The sequence below is a fragment of the Prionailurus viverrinus genome, chromosome C1, assembly GCF_022837055.1.
Source record: "Prionailurus viverrinus isolate Anna chromosome C1, UM_Priviv_1.0, whole genome shotgun sequence".
NCBI lineage: Eukaryota > Metazoa > Chordata > Mammalia > Carnivora > Felidae > Prionailurus > Prionailurus viverrinus.
In genome coordinates, this window is record NC_062568.1 from 120,949,134 (window position 1) to 120,964,939 (window position 15,806).

The 15,806-nt window shown below is 42.8% G+C and overlaps 1 protein-coding gene across 2 annotated transcripts in view; it reads left to right on the forward strand.

Annotated features, from left to right (window-relative positions):
• SORT1 (sortilin 1) overlaps nt 1-15,806 on the forward strand; it is a 67,628-nt gene that overhangs the window by 40,803 nt on the left and 11,019 nt on the right. Inside the window, exons 7-15 of one of the 2 annotated variants that reach the window (XM_047873673.1) lie at nt 1,456-1,505; nt 2,387-2,517; nt 5,646-5,790; nt 6,770-6,925; nt 8,576-8,682; nt 11,559-11,661; nt 12,000-12,168; nt 12,989-13,179; nt 15,418-15,607. In XM_047873673.1, the coding sequence (XP_047729629.1) occupies nt 1,456-1,505; nt 2,387-2,517; nt 5,646-5,790; nt 6,770-6,925; nt 8,576-8,682; nt 11,559-11,661; nt 12,000-12,168; nt 12,989-13,179; nt 15,418-15,607 (1,242 nt within the window). The remainder of the gene's footprint in view (nt 1-1,455; nt 1,506-2,386; nt 2,518-5,645; nt 5,791-6,769; nt 6,926-8,575; nt 8,683-11,558; nt 11,662-11,999; nt 12,169-12,988; nt 13,180-15,417; nt 15,608-15,806) is intronic. The other variant, XM_047873674.1, reaches the window with a different exon arrangement.

Here is a 15,806-nt window from a genome sequence, read left to right on the forward strand (position 1 = left end):
AAATTTTTTAAAGGTAAAAATTTATTTTTGGAAGGTGTTTTGTATTCTGTATAATATTTTTTATTTTTGTAACTCGTTTTTCTGATTAGTGTCTAAATATAGGATAACTGGTCTGCTGGCCACTGTTACCTCACCTTTTAGATGTTTGATTTCTAGGAATTGATAGCCTGCAGTGCCAAAGGAACGTGCTCAGACCCAGCACCTTCTGCTGGTGCTGGTTGATAAGTACCTTCAGGGTCTGAATTGACACCTTCCGCTGGTGCTGATCTAGAAGTACCATCAGGGTCTGAATCAACTTTCCTGAAAGTTCCCTTTCCAAGTTCGAATTTAAATAATTCAACCTCTGATCTTGCTGTCTATTTGAGATGAAAGAACTAAGTTACTTAGCACATGCAAAGCATGGAACTTGGTTCCGAGGGGAAACAACAGAGCACAGAACTTCACACCTGTCCTAAGAATGCGATAATGTAATAGGAGAGAGAAGACATAAACTGGTGGATTAAGATAATTAAATAGGAGACAAAGGAATGCCGAGTGGTTGGCACAGAGTAGCACAGTGCCCTGAAACGAGGTTTCTCAACTTTGGTGCTAACGGCGTTTGGAACCAGACAGTTCTTTGTTGTGGGGGAGCTGGCCTCTGCATCGCAGGGTGTTTAGCAGCATCTCTGGCCTCTGCCCACTAGATACTGGCAACAACTGCCCATCCCCCAGTTGTGACCACTGGAAATGACCTGGGGGAGCAAAATTGCCCCCAGTTGAAAATCACTGCTCCAGAATTTTGCAGCAAAGAAGCTTTCCAGTTGGAGTGCCAGGAAAAATTTCATAGAAGAGCTAGATTTGGGGGCGCGTGTGTGCCTCAGTCATTTGGGCATCTGACTCTTGGTTTTGGCTCAGGTCATTATCTCACAGTTATGAGTTGTGGGTCATGGGTTTGGCCCGCATCAGGCTCTCTGGTGTCTGCGTGGGGCCTGCTTTGATCCTCTGTCCCCTTCTCTCTCTCTCTGCCCCTCCCCTGCTCATGTTCTTTCTCTCTCTCTCAGAAATAAATAAACATTAAGAAAAAAAATTTTAATAAAAAAAAAAAGAGAAGAGCTAAATTTGAAGCTGGAGCCTAAAGATTGTGAGGGTAAGATTTGGTTACATGAGAGAGAAAAGCATTTTAAGCCAGAAACAGGAACAGCAAATGCAAGAGGCAGATTTGGACAGAGTAAGTAGGCCAGTCTGACCCGCTGAAAGAGTCCACGTGAAGAAGTAGTGGACTGGGGAAAATCCTGGGGCCGGGCTGGGGGGAACCTTGACCAGCGAGGCTGCGAGAGTCTGGCATGCAGCATCCCCAAAAGCTGTCTCAGCTGGCGCCTGCGGATGGAGTGTGTCATTAGTAGACTTGCCTGGAGCTCGTGACTGCAGTTGACAGCAGTCTTGAACTGTGTCTTTTCTGTCTTTGCCTCTTTGTAGGGGGTCAGAAAACACCATCTTCTTTACCACCTATGCAAATGGCTCTTGCAGTAAGTATATTTTAGTCCCAAATAAGAGTGTCCTGTTGTCCACTCATGGTTGTAAGAAGTAGAAACATCAAAGATCCCTTCCATTGTGCTTGATTTTAATAGCTAAAGATAACTGGCAATGATTTTTAAAATTTTGAAATTACAACCAGATTCAAATTTTAAAAGCACTGAGCCTAGATCAAATAAAAATGCAAGCCACACACAGAAGCAGTATACTTAATTTTAGTAATGCTTATACATAAAGTAAATATTAGACTACAAACAGTAACAAGTTGAAGTGCATAGTGATTTCTGCAAAAGAGCATGGAGGTTGTGTTTGTGTTGGTGGAAGTTGTTAGCTGTCCAGTCCGTGGCACCATTTCAAAGCAGAAAACAATCCTTCATTTATTCATTCAACAAATCCATTCCATTTATCCATTCATTCACATGTGAGCACCTGCAGTAGTGTGCCAATCACCGTTCTAAGGATGGAGAGAGCAAGACACCCAAGGCCTGCTCTCATGGGGCTTGAATTCCAGTAGGGGTGTTAGATGATCAGCAAGAAAACCAGAAACTCAAGACTACTTAAAATAAAATAAGATTGTTTCCAAGCATGAAGAAAGCAAAACAGGATGCTGTGGCTGTGACACGTTTATATAACACCGTATTTTAATTAAGTAAGCTTTATCTTTCTATCCAGTGCAAAACCTCACCTGTATAAAAATAAAACCCCATGTTAATTTCCTATGCCTAATGCTGTGTTATTTCATATTGCTACTTGATTAACATGCTATAAAATTATAGCTTGATTAGCTATAAAATTAAGAACATTCTAAAACAGTTGTTTTGAACTAGGGCTCACCAGTATGTGCAATTTTTATTAATATTTTGTCTTGTTTAAGAAGCTGACCTTGGGGCACTGGAATTACGGAGAACTTCAGACTTGGGGAAGAGCTTCAAAACCATCGGTGTGAAAATCTACTCCTTTGGTCTTGGGGGACGTTTCCTTTTTGCCTCTGTGATGGCTGATAAGGTGGGTATTGCCCTTTTTTTGGCGATTTCTAATATTCTGTAAATATGTCTCAAACGAGTCCCTTTTACTGCTAGGACTGAGAGTTTCTTGCCTTTTTTGGAACGTTCACTAAGATTTGGAGGGAGTCTTCCTAGAAGTTGACTGATTCTTCAGGGCTACTCTGTAGCTCAGCCTGTTGTCACCACATGACCTGTGGTACCTGTTCTGGGATGCATGGCCCCAGTGTTTGGACTCTACTCAGACATGGGCATCTGAAAAAAGCAGTCCCATTTGCTCATTATCCAGTAATGAAATAGTGACATTAATTGAGTACCACCTATATTCTAGGTGCTATTCTAGGTCCCAGGAATATAGCAGTGAACAACACAGATAAATGTCCTGCTCTGAGAGCTTATTTTTAAGTAGGGAATTGGATCGACACTAAACTAATAAATACGATATTATAATATCAGTTAACAATTAAAACTATGAAGAAATCTATAGCTGAGTAAGGAAATAGAATGCATTAGGAACTGGAGCAGTGCTATTTTAGATAGGGTGGTTTGGATGGGCTGTCTGAGACCTGATTGAAGTGAGAACTTAGCTCTGTGTACATTTAGGCTGAAGAAACAGTAAGCACAAAGACCCTAGGATTGGAACATGCTGGAAATATTGAAGAACAGTGAGAAGGGCAGCATGGCTGGAGCACAGGGAAAGGTGGACCAAAGAGGGGGAGCCAATGGCCTTTATAGGTCACAATTAAGAGCTTGGCTTTTTTTTTTTTCTTTTAATCTGTTTATTTTTGAGAGAGTGAGTCAGAGCGGGACAGAGAAAGAGGGACAGAGGATCCAAAGCAGGCTCCAAGCTGACAGCAGAAGCCTGATGCAGGACTTGAACTCACAAACTGAACCGTGAGATAATGATCTGAGCCAAAATCGGATGCTTAACCAACTGAGCCACCCGGGCACCCCAAGAGCATGGCTTTTATTCTTCATGTGTTGGAGAGCTCTGAAGGGTTGTTAGCAAGGGAATGGTGTAAGTTGGCTGCTCTTTTGACAGAATAGGTAGGTGCAGGAACCAACAGCCTGACAAAGGGCAGGAATGGAAGAACCAAGAGAAGCTGGGAGGCCATGACAGCAGTGAGAGAAGATGGTAGGTTGGACCAGGCTATTAACATGGATGAGAGAAGAAGTGGTAAGAGTGTGGATATATTGTTAACGTGTTGCAAGTAGGATTTGCTGATGGATTAGATGTGGATTGTGAGGGAATGAGAGGAACCCAGGATAACTTTAGTCTTTAGCCTGAGCAACTGGGTGAATGGTGGTACCATTTACTGAGATGGCAGAGACCACAAGAAGACCAAGTTTGTGGGAGGGAAATCAAGAATTCAGTTTTGGGTATGAGATGCCTGCTAGATATCTAAGTGGAAATGTTGAGTAAGCATTCGGGTATATGAATCTCTCCAAATTATATGGTATATAAAGCTATGTGACTAGATGTTATCTTCTGGAGGCCTGAGCATGGGCCAGAGCACCCTAGTAATGCTGAAAGGTTGGAAAGAGATGAAAATCCAGCAAAGAAGACTGAGAAGGAAGGACCAGGGAGGCGGGGAGTAGGGCAGGGATTCCACGAAAGCCAAGGGGAGAAAGTGTTTCAAGCAGGAGGAGTGATCTGCTGTGTGAAACTCAACTAAAATACGTAATTAGATGAGTCCTGAGAATTGTCTACTGGAGTTGGCAAAGTGGAAGTTGTCAGTGACCTGGACAAGCGTGTTTTCATCAGAGCACCGGGGTTAACGGGCTGATTACAGCGGGTTCAGAGAAAGGGGGAGTGGAGACGGGGAAGTGGACACAGTAACTATACATAACTGTCTCAAGCAGTTTTGTGATCATCTTCCCAGCAGCCCTAGGAGCTGGCCTCTCACCTCAATTTGTATTTGAGGAAATTGAGTAACTTGCTTAGGGTCACCCAGAGATAGAACCCTGGTGGAAATCAGACTGACTGCTTCCAGAGTTAGCCTCCTACTCTGTACTGCTACTGTCTAGTGTTAATTCTAGTTAATTCTAGTTTCTACCTGTAACAATGAGTAAGACCGAAAGTAAACATCTAGGTATAAGTTAGAGATAGGTTAAATGTACTTGTCACTAAATTTTAAAGAGTATTTAACATAAGGAAGCCCTGGGACTCATTCCTGTGCCCTGGCTAACTATGTCTAGTAGCTATTTTAAGCTATTTATCTGAAAGGAGGTGTTAATTGCCTACCTAACAGACTCCTTTCAACAGATAAATACTCCCTGATCAGCTCCCCTATATTAATTTCTGCCTCTCCTTGGCCTCTTCCTAGCCTGTGCATGTTCCCTTCACTATGGCTGTTTAGAGAGACTTCCTTAAAGAGGAGATGTGTCACATCTTGACTTCCCTGTGATCTCCCAAGCATGAGTTTCGTCTCCATTTTCTAGACTCTTAATTGTCTCATTCTTTGGGTTATGCTAGGACTGTCTCAGAGGGACCTAACTTTGGTACAGTAATCATCATTTTAAGAATTATCTGAGCAAGCATAGCGAATGGCTGTAAAGCCAAGCTAAAGATGACCCCATCATACCCTTAGCTCTATTGAAGAAAATGGGGAATGTCAGAGGTTGGGAGAATTACATCATACAGGGCCATACCAGAATGAAGAAGCCAAAGAGGAAGCCAAGATAGCCTTGCTTACAATAGAATGGATTGTTCCATTGCCTGGAACTTTGCTAGGGGTTAGAAATTGTTTTGGTGGGGCGCCTGGCTGGCTCAGTTGGTTGGGTGTCCAACTTTGGCTCAGGTTATGATCTCGCGACTTGTGGGTTCGGGCCCCACATCAGGCTCTGTGCTGACAGCTCAGAGCCTGGAGCCTGCTTTGGATTCTGTGTCTCCTTCTCTCTCTGACCCTTCCCTGCTCGTGCTCTCTCTCTCTCAAAAATAAATAAACAAAAAAAAAAATTTAAGAAATTGTTTTGGTAATTGGTACTAGGATGTGTCATTTATAACGATTGTACCCAGTGAGGAAATGGAGAGTGAGACTTACAATTATGAATAATAATGTTCCTATTCATGTCCCTGCACATGGCGTCTTGGTGGAAAATTGAAAAGTTAAATATTGGCATTTGTTCCAGGATACAACGAGAAGGATTCATGTATCAACAGATCAAGGGGACACGTGGAGCATGGCCCAGCTACCTTCTGTGGGGCAGGAACAGTTCTATTCTATTCTAGCAGCTAATGATGACATGGTGTTCATGCATGTAGATGAACCTGGAGGTAAGAGCTTTTTTTAGTGGCCCACCCTTGAACGCATAGAGATTTAAACTTCAAGTTCTATTTTGAGCTTCCTTCTTACGTGTTGACATTTCGTCTTACCCCTAGGTTTTTATTAGTGTCCTACTGAATACTCTGTCTTAGAGATACTGTGTAGTCTCTGTTAAGAAGGCCCCTTCTTTTGGCTCTAGAATGTGGTTTATGTGTATGTCCAAGCATTCTAGAGCAGTGCTGCTCAAAGAATGGTCGGAGGACCGGTGCTATACGGTTTGCAAGCTCTTTGTTGCCAAGTAAGCACCAAAGCAATAGCAAACATTGAGAAACTCCTCTTACCATTTGACAAAGTAATTTTACATCTGTTGAATCTAATCATTAAAACATTGAGGATTAGATTTTGTATTTCACTCTTCTTAGGATTAATTTTTATTATATTTTACAAAGGATCGGTTTGTGCCATAATAGAAATTTAAAAATTGATCCTTCACCAGGGCGCCTGGCTGGCTCAGAGGAGTATATAACTCTTGACCTCGGGGTTGTGAGTTCGAGCCCCATGTTGGGTGTAGAGATTACTTAAATAAATAAAACTTAAAAAAAAATTGATCCTTCACCACAGATAGTTCAAGAAGCATTGGTTTAGAATATAAAGATTTAGAGGTATGTATGATATAAATCTAAGTGTATTGCCTCTGCCACCAGAATATATCTGGGAAGGGCTTTTCTGTGGCATCTGGTTAATTCATTCAACAAACAGTATCTACCAGACTCCAGGCACCAAGCTGGGTAGTAGAATTAAAGGTGGACATGAAAATCATGAGTATCAAACCATGATTAATGCTCAGGTCTCTGCCTACATCATGAAGAGGGACAGTTGGCTAATGTATGCAGTCAGTCAGCCATTTAGTCATATGTATGGTTGGACTGTTGTTTTTCTCTCTGTTCCCTCCCACAAGACTTACTGTTTTTGTTTGTTTGCCTATTTCAGATACCGGATTTGGCACAATCTTTACCTCAGATGATCGAGGCATTGTCTATTCCAAGTCCTTGGACCGACATCTCTACACCACCACAGGTGGCGAGACGGACTTTACCAATGTGACCTCCCTCCGCGGGGTCTACATAACAAGTGTGCTCTCAGAAGGTAAGTCTGGGCACAGCTGTCCTTCAGCTGAAAGTGTTGGGAGTCGAGACTTTCAGAAACAATGGTGGTCCTGTCCCCCCAGTACTGTTGCTTGCCTAGCCGGCAAGCCTATCCATGTCAATACTGGCTCTTCATTTTACATCAGTTATGGTAAATAGAACTAAAAAGAGCAAAGCAGCAGCAGATAGAAAGAAAGATTTTTTGGGTTCTATGTTGTGTAGAGGAAGTTTTAAATAAATGAAAACAATGAGTTTTCTATATTGGGAGGTTTAGGCCTAGAGGAATGAGCCTGAGTTTGAACCACTTCCTGCTTTTCTCCTTGTAGAAGGCACAGCTGTAGCCGGCCAGCGTTCCTCTGGTGTTCTGCTCTGAGGTTCTGCAGAGCTCACCTTTGCTAAGGCCCAGTTATACAAATAAACACGTCACTCTAAAGTACAAAGACTCTTAAGGTTTTGTTTATAGATGTATTTATTTTTTTTGGTGGGAGGTGAGAGGTTGTTTTTATTGGTAAAGATCTTGCAGTGGTCGGCAAGGTCTTAAGCAGTACTGACCCGTTTCCTCCCACCCCTCTCCCCTCCACCCACTGCATTCTGGTCACTGCAGCCCTCTGCCAGTCGTTAAACACACCAGGCACACACACGCATGGTTTAGAGATTTTCAGGGACTGTTCTCTGTTTCCCCAGATACCTGCAAGGCTGACACCATCCTCCTCCCAATCTGTGCTCATATGTTGCTTTCTGAATAGAGCCATAGAGCCTGCCATGACTGTCCCACTGGGAGCTTGTCTGCCCTCCCCTAGTCACACACACACACACTCAGCCCCTCTTTAGCAGGGCAGGATTTTCCATGGCACTTATTTTCCAACATACTATATAATTTACCTGTTTACAGTGTCTGGCGTTTGTCTGACCCTGCTAGAATGTACATTCACCAAGTTTTATTTCTGTTTTGTTCACTGAGATAGTCCCGAAGGCTCACAACAGTTTTCACATAGTAGGCATGCAATAAATATTTATTGACTAAATGAATTGTCCTTCATTTGCTTTCTTGTTTGATTTTCCTTGGGAAACTCAAAGCATATTGTCTCTGAATTTAAACTTGCAATAGTTTATGTCATTAAGAATAGAGAACAGGGAAGAGCATGTAGAAAAAAAAGAAAAGGTATAGGAGAGATCGGGTATGGGGTAGTGGAAAGATGAAAATTAGGAATTATTGAGCCAGACTTAGGCACATACATTCAAATCTTGAGAGTCCCTATAACAAGCCTGGTATCCTGGCCTTACCCGAGTAAAGATTGGGATGCCTTCCCATTGTAGATTTTACCTTGAAGGCAAGCAAGCAAGGAAGGAGAATGGACATTAACCTGTTTGTGTTGGTAAGGAGAAAAAAGATATTTTTTCAAGAGTATCAGTTTAGATGATTTCTGGAATCAGCTGAGTCCTATTCCGGTGGGAAGCCTTCTTCAAATAGCATAGAGTGCTGCTCAGTTACTCACCAACACTGAGCTGTTTTGTTGGATGTTACAAGCTTGTAGGCCTCTAGAGTTCTAATGGCATTATGTAGCCCCAGGAGCGAGAGATGCCATGGTAAACTGAATTTAATAAGGTACTTCCGGTCTATCAGACTTAAGACTGTTCTTTTCCCATTCAGATAACTCTATCCAGACTATGATCACTTTTGACCAAGGAGGAAGGTGGAAGCACCTGAGGAAGCCTGAAAACAGTGAATGTGATGCTACAGCCAAAAACAAGAATGAGGTGTGTCTTACTCCATGTGTCCTGTGCAGCCATTGTGTCCTGCTCTGATCGGTTTCAGGCCTTTGAATAATGAAGTTTTGTACTTGATTAGTGACCACAGCTGCTACAGGTGGAAAGTTTGGAAATCAGAGTAATGAAAGTAATGTAGAATGTAGGAAAAGGAAAAGCCAAAATACTATGGACTATTTGTCTTTTAAAGAAAAACAAAACTAAAGGCTAAAATTTTGTGTTTTACTAAACCACTGAATGAAAACAGAACGGAAGATGGGCCGGTGATCAGTTAAGAGTCAGCATGGCAACTATGAGACTTAAGGAATTCTACGTGACGCCGGGGACCAGCCATTCATGAGCAGTGCAAAGCCGTGCTGGCCAGAAACAAACAGAAGAGAACTTGGCCTTCTCTTCCCCTCTGCCTGGACTCCACACAGCCAGAGGGTGTGGATGGTGACACGGTAGGGCCCATGAATGCCAGAACTGGCCCCTCTGAGGAGAGGCTAAGAATAGAGATACAAAGGCATTGCTCCAGGAGATCCCAGGTTCCAGGAGTGATGGGTCTGGACAGACAAGAAAAAAAGAAAAGAGAAACAAGTCTTGTGTCTGGATGTTACAGAGTTTGAGAAGAGCTTCGGGGAACCCTGGGAGTTTTCCTCAAAAAATGACAGTGTTGGTGGTTCCCGAGCTCTTCTCAGAATACCTGTGGCCGATATCCACTCTGCTGTTGTAGGCAGGACTTTTTGTTTCCTTTTAAGAGCCTCAGACCGTGTAAGATAGTGTACCTGTACCACCCGGTGCCCTTTCTCCTTTCCCCTTTTTCTCCATCCCTCTACTGTGGCCTTGCCCTGTGCCTGCCCTCTTCACCTTGAGCCTGGGCAGTGCAGTGGCCTCTTTACTTTCCTGGCCACTCTCACACTCATGCCTTTCCCTCCTCAGTACATTTCAGGGTTCCCCTTTGCCTGTGAATAAAGTCTGTGCCTCTGACCTGGTGAGTGAAGGTCCTCTCCTCCCCTGTCAGGCTCTCTTCTGCCTTTTCATTGTCATTGTCCATCTGATCACTGGCATGTTCCTTGTAGCCCTCTGCTGCCCCCTGAACACCCTACATGCACTCCTGCCTCTGTGGCACTGCCCACGTGACTCTTGGGAAATTTATGCCTGACTCTCCCAGTCCTGAGCTGTTAGAAGCAGCGGAAATCCTGATCATCCTGAGGGCCCATCTTCACCTAGAATTAATCCTGACTCTTCATGTCGTCCGTAGTTTGTGTGAACCCCTTTTTACTGCAGTAAAATATATGACATAAAATGAACATTTTATCCAACACAGACCTCTTTTAAAACATTAACTTTCATTGTGCTTTATAACTCAACTGGTTTCTCAGAAATCTTAAAGACAGGACTGGGTCTTACTTTGAATCAGCACCACATCTTGTACAGTATCTGAAGTATGTCAGGTGTTCATCAAGTTTATTTGTGTGGAATCATGCTTTATTTTTATTTTCATGTTTTTTATTCACGCTTTAAATATTGATCAGAGGCTTCGGTGTAATGCAGGAATAAAATAAACTAAGCATTACACATGAGAAAATAATTGCATAATTTGCTCCTAGATATACTAATCTATTTTGGAATCAAGAATATCCCACTGAGACCATAACTCAACAACAGAAAAAACAAATACCCAAATTAAAAATGGTTAAAGGACTTGAGCAGACATTTCTGTATAGGAAATATACAAGGGGCGCCTGGGTGTCTCAGTCAGTTAGGTGTCTGACTTGATTTCAGCTCAGGTCATGATCTCACGGTTCATGAGTTCGAGCCCCGCATGATCTCATATGTTGACAGTAAGGAGTCTGCTTGGGATTCTCTCTCTCTCTCCTTCTCTCTCTGCTCTTCCCGTGCTCGCTCACTCTCTCTCAGAATAAACAAGCTTAAAAAAAAAAAAAAAAAGAAAGAAAATATATACATGGCCAAAAACTCACATGAAAAGATGCTTGACATCACTAATTATTAAGAAAATGCAAATCAGAGCCACAGTGAGAGATCACCTCTCACGCCTCTCATGTACATTAGAATGGCTACTATCAAAAACAAGATGAAACAAAATAACGTGTTGCCAAGGATGTAGAGAAGTTGGAATCCTTGTGCGTCAGTGGTGGGTATGAAAAATAGTGCAGTCACTATATGAAACAGTATGCGGTTCCTCAAAAAATTAAACAGAACTGCCATATGATCAGCGATCCTACTTCTGAGTATATATCCAAAAGAAAGCAGGGTCTCGAAGAAATATTGGCATGCCGATGTTCATAGTAGCATTATTCACAGTAGCCAAAAGCTGGAAGCAACCCAAGTGTCCTTTGACAGATAAACAGAGAAGCAAAATGTGGCATATACATGCAATGGAATAATATTCTGCCTTCAATAAACTCTGACACATACCACAACATGGATGAACCTTGAGGACATAATGCTAAGTGAAATAAGCCAGTCATCAAAAGACAAATACTATGTGGTTCCACTTATATAAGGTACCTAGAATCGTCAGATTCATAGAAACAAAGTAGAATGGTGGTTTCCAGGGTCTAGAAGGAGGAGGAATGGGAGTTACTGTTTAATGGGTGTAGAGTTTTGGTTTGAAAAAGTTCTGGAGATGGATGGTGGTAATGGTTGCACAACAGTGTAAATGTACTTAACCCCACTGAACTGTACACTTAAACATGGTTAAGATGGTGACTTTTATGGTATGTATTTTTTACCACAATTTTTTTTTAAGAGAGTATCCCTCTGAAGTCTGGGTTAAATTCAAAGCTTTCTTAGAAGGCTCTGTGAGATGATTAAAAATTTACACCTTTGGTTTTAATCTGAGCTTTGGTTTCTTTTCACAGTGCAGCCTTCATATTCACGCTTCCTACAGCATCTCCCAGAAACTAAACGTTCCAATGGCCCCACTGTCAGAGCCTAAGGCCGTCGGCATAGTCATTGCCCATGGTGAGCAGCCCGCCCCCCATCTCCACAGGAGCAAGTAGCTGAGCACACTAAAACTCAGCCACAGCCTTGAATCCTATAAGAAAACCACCATACATGATGTTTACCATCCTTTGTGAAATTTCTCGAATAATAATGATACTCTGGGTTTTTCATTAGACTCCCCATCAGAGAGAGAAACATGACTTCCTTTCCCAACTTTTCAGTGGCCTTTTTTTCCTATTACAAGAGGTACGATGGGAAATAATCAGAGTAAATTCACTGAAAATTATTCTCTTGGCAGTAAACCCTCTCTGTTTCATTGCTGATTTTTGCTGACGAGATGGCGGATTGTGTTGCAGGTAGTGTAGGGGATGCCATTTCAGTGATGATCCCGGATGTGTACATCTCAGATGATGGGGGTTACTCCTGGACGAAGATGCTCGAAGGACCCCACTATTATACCATCCTGGATTCCGGAGGCATCATTGTGGCCATTGAGCACAGCAGCCATCCTATCAATGTGATTAAGTATGCATGAGCTCTGCTCCACCCACACTATCTGCATGGAGGGCAACTGTGGGATGTTTTTCTGTGGGAGGTAGGGATAGTTATGGACCCTGATTCAAATTTGTGCATTCTAAGAACTGTAGGGAACATTCTTGAAAGGATTGCATCTAGAGCAACCCACATTCAGTATCTTTGCTTTTTCTTCTGAGTTCCTCTAGCTAACATTTTTTGTCACTTTTTAAAAATACTCTTCTTTTGGGGCACTTGGGTAGCTCAGTTCGTTGAGCGTCTGACTCTTGATTTCAGCTCAGGTCATGATTCCAGGGTCATGGAATTGAGCCCCAAGTCAGGCTCCGCAACAAGCATGGAGCCTGCTTGGGATTCTCTGTCTCTCCCCCTGGCTTGCACGTGTGTGCGGTCGCGCTCGCTCGCACTCTCTCTCTCTCACTCTCTTTAAATAAATAAGTAAATAAATAATTCTTCTTTCTCTCCACAAGAATCATATAGAAGCATTTAAGCACTTTGGATGGAAAATTACTTCTTAAGTTCTCTAAAATAATTTTGTATGTTTATTCAGAAGCCCATTTGTACATGGGTCGCTACCCTCTGTTTCCTTTGAAACAATTTTTATAAAGGCATTTTCTTCTATATTCTTTGAATGAATCTCTTTTACCTACCCTGTTATCTGTGGGCATTAAAAGTTTATATAGTTATCAGTCACTAAGCCATGACATAAATATGAGGGTTTTCTCTGGTTTGGGATCAAACAGCCAGAGTAGTTTCCTGATACTCCCATACATGTTGATCCTCTGTCACGACTGTTCTCTAATTGTGGTTTCAGGTTCTCCACAGATGAAGGTCAGTGCTGGCAAACCTACATGTTCACCAAGGAGCCCATCTACTTTACCGGTCTAGCTTCAGAACCTGGAGCTCGGTCCATGAATATCAGCATATGGGGGTTCACAGAATCTTTCCTGACCCGCCAGTGGGTCTCCTATACCATTGATTTTAAAGATGTCCTTGAAAGGAACTGTGAGTAGAGTCTCCTTTGACCTTTTCTACCAGAACATATAAGCCTGTTTTCCGAATAATCAATTCAATTTCATTTCTTTTAGCTGGAATAAGAAAATGCATATGAGGGCCACTGGCTGACTCAGTCAGTACAGCACATGACTCTTGATTCCAGGGTTATGAGTTCAAGCCCCACGTTGGGCATGGAGCCTACTTAAAAAAAAAAAAGCATATGAAAGAGGATTGAAGGATGTTCAAGGCAATGCAATGAATGGTATCAGAAATGCAGCTTCCTTCTTTGGACTAGCACTGTCCAAAAGAAATAAAATGAGGACCACATGTGCAATTTAAATTATTCTGTTGGCTGCATTATAGAAGTAAAAGAGGTGAAATTCACTTTAATAATAATATAAAATAATTAATCATCTTACTATACCTAAAATCATTTCAATATGTAGGCAGTGTTAAGAACTATCAATGTGGGGCCCCTGGGTGGCTCAGTTGGTTAAGCGTCCGACTTCACCTCAGGTCATGATCTAACAGTCTGTGAGTTCAAGCCCCATGTCTGGCTCTGTGCTGAAAGCTCAGAGCCTGGAGCCTGCTTCGGATTCTGTGACTCCCTCTCTCTCTGCCCCTCCCCTGCTCATGCTCTGTCTCTGTCTCTCAAAAAATAACATTAAAAAAAAAAAGAACTATCAGTGAAATATTTTATATTTTATATTTTTCTTCTAAGACTTCAAAATCCAGTGTATACTTTACTCTTACCCTTAGAGTAAATCTCACTTCAGACCAGCCGTGTGTGGGTAAGGCTGTAAGCGTGGCCTCACACTGTTGAAGCTCTGTAACACTTTATGGGACTTTTTTCTGCTTGTAAGGATAATGCATCCTTGTGTTTATCTAAAATTATTTCATGACATTTCAGGGCTTTTCACCCTTGATTGCAACAGAACTGTAAGAGAAGCGTTAGAGGAAAGTGTGTTGCATAGAGCATCTGATTATCAAAACGTTGAAGTGAGGAAGTATTCGTGTAAAGAGTTTTGGCTTGAATGTCAGTCACAGGTGAGGTTCTAGAATGGCTACTGGGTGAGCTCGAAGCCCACACTGACCATTTCAGAGTTCTGTGATGTCAGACTGGAAGGCATGTTAGAGGCATGGAAAATGGCTTCCGAAAAGGAGGTAAAATGTTCATTGCAAGGTGTTGCTAAAGAATCATAAGCAGACCCAGGCCCCAGTACCAAAGATGCTGACACTGTACTGAAAAATATGGAGGATAAAAGAGAAAACTGGAGAAAAGTCTCCCACCCTGCGAACCGTGGTTTCTTGTTGGCATGTTATGATAAAAGACTTAAGGTTTCAAGTAGCTTTGTTTGAATTTTGGTCCTGTTACTAGATGGCACAATGGGTCTGTTTCCTCAGAATGTTAGTTTAGTGACTCCTGGAGGAAGCAGAAGCACTGTTTGGGCCTTTTCTACAAGGTGTTTACATATGATTTAATACCCGAGAGTCATTATTTAATATCCAGATTCATTAAATAGGCTGTGAAGGAGCTGGCTTGTGAGTTTTCCCCTCAGAAGGCAGCTCTACAGTTATCCCTGAAGTTTAACGCCATTAAAAGATTTGGTAGACACCTGCTCCCTAACAGATTCTGCTCTGGTCTTCGTATCCCAGAGGATAAAACCCTAATCCACAGTCTAGGCCATGGCCTTTGAGTCATTTCTCCAGGAGTGGGTGATACGACTTACAAAGCTGGATTGACTGTCATCAGCAGTCTACGTGAAAGCCAGTCATCTGAAGTTAAAAGTCTAGAAAGAGATTGTCTTCCCTTCTGTTTGAGGCAAACTAACAAGTAGTGAAACTGAACTCTAGCTTTTGGCTAACTGCTGTCTCCTGAAAGGAAACGCCTGGTTGCTTACCTGTGACAGCTCCTGCTGACCACAGCACGGGTGTGCAAGACATGGAGGCAGCAGTCTCTCCATGTGGAAGGAAGCTTAGAGGTCCTCCATCCAGCTGCCCACTTTGAAGCAAATAAGCTTTTTCCTAATACTCAAACGGGCGGTGAGATGTGAAGTGTCCTCCTCTGACACGAGGAGGTGCCAACTGCTAGTAGGCTCCAACTGACGTAACTCTTGTCTGCAGTTCCAAAATGAGGCAGTGGGATGAGTCCGACATCCCCTTTTTCTTGTCCTTCCTCTCCTTTCAGCCTGGCAGCTGCCTTGCACACGTGGGTGCGGTGGCCTGAACAGCCTGTCTTCCCTTTAGGTGAGGAGAAGGATTATACCGTATGGCTGGCTCACTCTGCTGACCCCGGAGACTACGGAGACGGCTGCATCTTAGGCTACAAAGAACAGTACCTGCGGCTCCGCAAGTCATCTGTCTGCCAGAATGGTCGGGACTATGTTGTGACCAAGCAGCCGTCCGTCTGCCCCTGCTCCCTGGAGGACTTCCTCTGGTATCAGCTTCCCTCACATCTCTGTCAGCCCCTTTGCTGTGCAGGAGGTAGTGAAAGACCGTTGACTTATAGTGCTGAAAAATATTCAAATCCTTTCTTCTCCAAGGGTGGAGAACTGCTGCTCTTACTGAGGAAATGGAGGCACAGAGAAGGGACCGAGAGTTATTAGCAATTGGACAGGTAATATTATCAGGCCAGT